This window comes from Cyprinodon variegatus, unplaced genomic scaffold, assembly GCF_000732505.1.
Source record: "Cyprinodon variegatus isolate N-32 unplaced genomic scaffold, C_variegatus-1.0 Scaffold472, whole genome shotgun sequence".
In the NCBI taxonomy this organism is placed as follows: domain Eukaryota; kingdom Metazoa; phylum Chordata; class Actinopteri; order Cyprinodontiformes; family Cyprinodontidae; genus Cyprinodon; species Cyprinodon variegatus.
In genome coordinates this window covers 416232-420172 of record NW_015150925.1, presented here as the reverse complement: position 1 = coordinate 420172, position 3941 = coordinate 416232, and the positions used below count along the sequence as shown (strand labels likewise).

General features: G+C 43.0%; 1 protein-coding gene across 1 annotated transcript in view; it reads right to left on the bottom strand.

Annotated features, from left to right (window-relative positions):
* tmc3 (transmembrane channel like 3) overlaps window positions 1–3941 on the bottom strand; it is a 45786-nt gene that overhangs the window by 22656 nt on the left and 19189 nt on the right. The window contains exons 5-6 of the mRNA XM_015389776.1: window positions 2717–2798; window positions 533–639 (exon numbers count right to left, since the gene is read on the bottom strand). Coding sequence (XP_015245262.1) covers window positions 533–639; window positions 2717–2798 — 189 coding nt within the window. The remainder of the gene's footprint in view (window positions 1–532; window positions 640–2716; window positions 2799–3941) is intronic.

Sequence of the window (3941 nt, the reverse complement as noted above, 5' to 3'; positions counted from 1 at the left end):
AGAAAACTTTGTATCAATTTGACTGTATGATCTGGTTGAAATGTAAAGTGCCTTGAGATGACATGTGTTGTGAATTTGGCGCTATATAAATAAACTGAATTGAATAGAATTAAAGCAGAAGGTTACAAAGGTTTTGTAACCTAAGGTCGCTGTGACCTCATCCAGGGGGCGTGGCCTATCCAAGTCAATCTAAGGGGTTCCCCAACAGTTTAAATAAACTTTTCTAAGGATTGTGCTGAAAGCGGTGGAACCTCGTCTGGACCGACTTGTTGGCGGTAAACTGTCTTCAGATTGGATGTTTTCTAAGTGCTGCTCTATAAATAATGATTCAAATGGATTTCGTTGTAGCTTCTATTATGCCTGATCAGGTGGATGTTTTACCTCATGATTTAACAGAAAAAGCCTTTTCATTATTTTTGCTAAAGTTCAAAGCATTGAATCAGAATCTTTCCTTTCTTCTTGGAATATGTTTGTAATGAATCAGTTGGACTGTGGTGATCTGTTGTAGACTGACTGATCTGCAGAGACTGACCTCTGGAAGGACCACAAAGGCTCCTGTCATGATGGTCAGGACGATGTTTATCCCAAACAACCAGCGGAGAAAGATGAAATAGGAGGCCACACCAGACCCAAAGTGACCTCCACAAGGAAAAGAAAATAAACAGAAGCTGAAATTGTTTCAGTAGTGATTGATTGTTGCACACCTGAGAGCTACAAACAGGGACTAGATCACTAATAGCCCATCATTTAAAAACATAGTGCAGCAAAGAGTTCATCTAGAACAGCATAGAGCATGACTAGCTTAGGGAGTCGCCACGACCCGATCCGTCGTGAAAGCACCATCCGTACCATCAGCTCATCATCAACCAGATATACCTCCAGGTCGCCCACAATTTTATTTGTAAAATAGACTGAAATTACATTTTTCCCTCCCTAAGAACAGTAAGCGTACTAAAATATAGTGTGTTAAAGATTCATTATCTATTTCCTGATCAAATCCTTTCTGTTTTATCACTCTGTGTCGACCTGTGCTGGAAACGGGATCCTACGCTACTTCACGGGAGCTAACTTCTTCAGCTTTGGATTTAAACATAAATAAAACCCACCTAATTGTAAGTGATCCTCGCCTATTTTGCATACCCAAATGGAAAAGCAAATAAATGAGGAACTGAACGCCCACATTACAGTACATGTGTGATATGTTATTTGAAAGCTAACACCTTTCTAGTTTCTCAAAATATAAATGACAATTGGGTGAGTAAAACACAGCCCAAGCTGCATCAGTTTAAACGTGACTCAAAGTTGGGTTTTTTTATTCTGGAAAATAGTAGGCAGTAATAAAGCCATGCTTGGAAATAGGCAGGTCTCATTTGTTCTACAGCATGTCAACCACAAATGCAGAAAAATGTCAGACCTCTAGCTATAACAGTTCCAGAGCTGTGGGGCTTTGAATCTGTGGTGTCAGCAGCAATGGCGTAAATATCGGTAAGCACAGACAGCAGTTGCTTAGGGGCCCACGACCTTCTTAGGGGCCCCATCAGTGACACCTGTGGGCCCCCCTACTGTAGACTAGGACGTCTCTTTGCAAATGTAATGGTGCAGAAAATTCCTCGTAAACCCACCAGATTCAGGTTTAACTGACCGGACCGTATTTATACAGCGACACATGGCAGATTTCACCGTGATGGTGAGCCATTTAAACACGTCACCAACAGCAAAGCAGACACTTTTAATTACTATGTTAATAACTGTGTATAGTTCATTACACATTTGGTAAAAAATACACTCATATAATATGTTTCAAACCACAATAAAGATCTAAAAAGAACAATGTCTTTTATTTTTTTCACTACGACTTGGAATCATGGGTAATCCAGAGCGTAGATTAAAACCATAACCGTTACGTACAATGTGTTAGCGACGATGGAGACCAGAAATAGGTACTTAAGCGGATTTCAGGAAAGAAAAGGGAAAGAAAAGCTGCTGGAAGAACGGAAAAAACTTCCCAGAATAAACACGTTCTTTCAAAGAACCGAAGAGGAAGAGGAGGATGTTGCTGCTACAGTGAGTAAAGATGGCGACCAGGAGATGAATGGAGAGAGCGTGGGTGAGGGGGGGGGGGCTGTGAAACTCAAGGTAGCCCGATAAAACTCATTTTACAGCAGAATATACTAAAGTATATCCATGTCTAGAGAAGGTGAAGAATGATGAAGTGTGTATGCATGGGGCACATGTTGGGTCGGTTGTCTACGCCGGTTAGGGTGGGACACGAATTTTTGGAACTTGGGATGTCTGTAACATGTGGTGTCACCAATGGTTCCCTTCATGTTGCACAGTTACTGTTGATCATCTGTCCATCATCGTATAAAGCCCGCCCTGACAATTTGATTGGCCCGCCAGATATTGTGCGAGCATACTCCTGCTACTATTGAGCAATGCCAGACCGAACTTCCCGACCTCAAACGTTGTGGGCGGTACTAAGTTCGGAATGGCACCCAGGCTACTGGTCACCAGCGTCTCCACACTGAATTTCCCCTTTCTGGGATGATAAAGGGACTTACAATACATCATTATTACATTGTATATCTGGTTGCACAGATGAGCTGATGGTACGGATCGTGCTTCCGGGACGGAACGGGTAGTGACAAGCATCACTAGCGTAGAGCATCACTAGCGTAGAGCGTTACTTTGCCTCCGCAGAGCAAAAGTGACTCACTTTCAATTTTCTTGATCCTGACTTCCCATGGAATGAAGGTAACGACAACGTTATAAAGCAGCCTGTAGAGTTTTTTCAGCAGCTGCAAAGGAGCAAACATGCAGAAAGAGACAGACGTTAGCATGAATGACCACAGCGCCCTTGTCCATGTCCAAGTCATCTCACTAAGGAAGCTCCGATGTTTGTCACTGACTGCGAGCAGATGATGACCACTAAAGACCTTTTAATGACTCTTATTCTGGATCTGATCTGAAACTGAAATAAATCAGGATGCAGTCTGTTTGCCATCTCTGTCAGAAAAGATCAGTTACAACAGAGATGGTTGTCAGTGAAACAGATAATAATCTGGGTTAATCTCTGGCTGCAGGCGTGGTCATCTCTGATCTGAAGGTTCATCTATCAGAACAAAATCACAATCATTTGCTCACTACCAGCTTTAAATCCATTTTTTATGTTCAGCGGGTTGATCTGCCTAGTCACTCAGGACATCGTTGGGTTCCTGTGATTCACAAAAAATTTCTTTCTTACTTGTGCATTCTTGTGTGCTCGTAAAACGTCCTCAGCCTCCGCCCCAGCGCCATTCCAGTTCATAAGAACCAGATCTAAAGCCCCTGTCACACCTGGACGATTTATCTAGCGTATGTGCTACTTTCACATTGCAGCCTGAAGTGACCCAAATCCGTTTTTTTGGCCCATATGCGACCTGGATCTGATCTTTTGATGGCAGTCTGAACAACACAGATCTGAATTTTTCCAATGCGACCCAGGTCACTTGGCTCTGTGGTCCTGAATCCGATACGAATCTGATCTTTTCAAATGCCACCTGTGTCTGAAGGGCCAGGTCGCATTCATCTGACCTGAGTGACATTAATACCCGACAAAGGTCACTATTCTGGGTCTTGCTACGCAGAAGCGGCAAGAAAAGCAACAACCATGGCAGGCGATGATGCGGAGAGCAGTATTTATGTTTAACCATAATGAAAAGATCACTAGATGCGTGCCGGCGCTACCATCATGTTCACTGCCATAAGCACAGAGCACGCTGGCTTGTGACGTCATTGCGTCCTCTACTGTGCATAATGGACACTTGCATTGTATGACTGTGGTTCACACAGGAGATCACATAGAAGTCGCATATATTTGGAAATATGAACAGCAAGGCAAAAAAAATCGGCTTTCACAAAAAAATGGGAATTGAGTATCAAGGCCAGCAGTGGAACGTAGC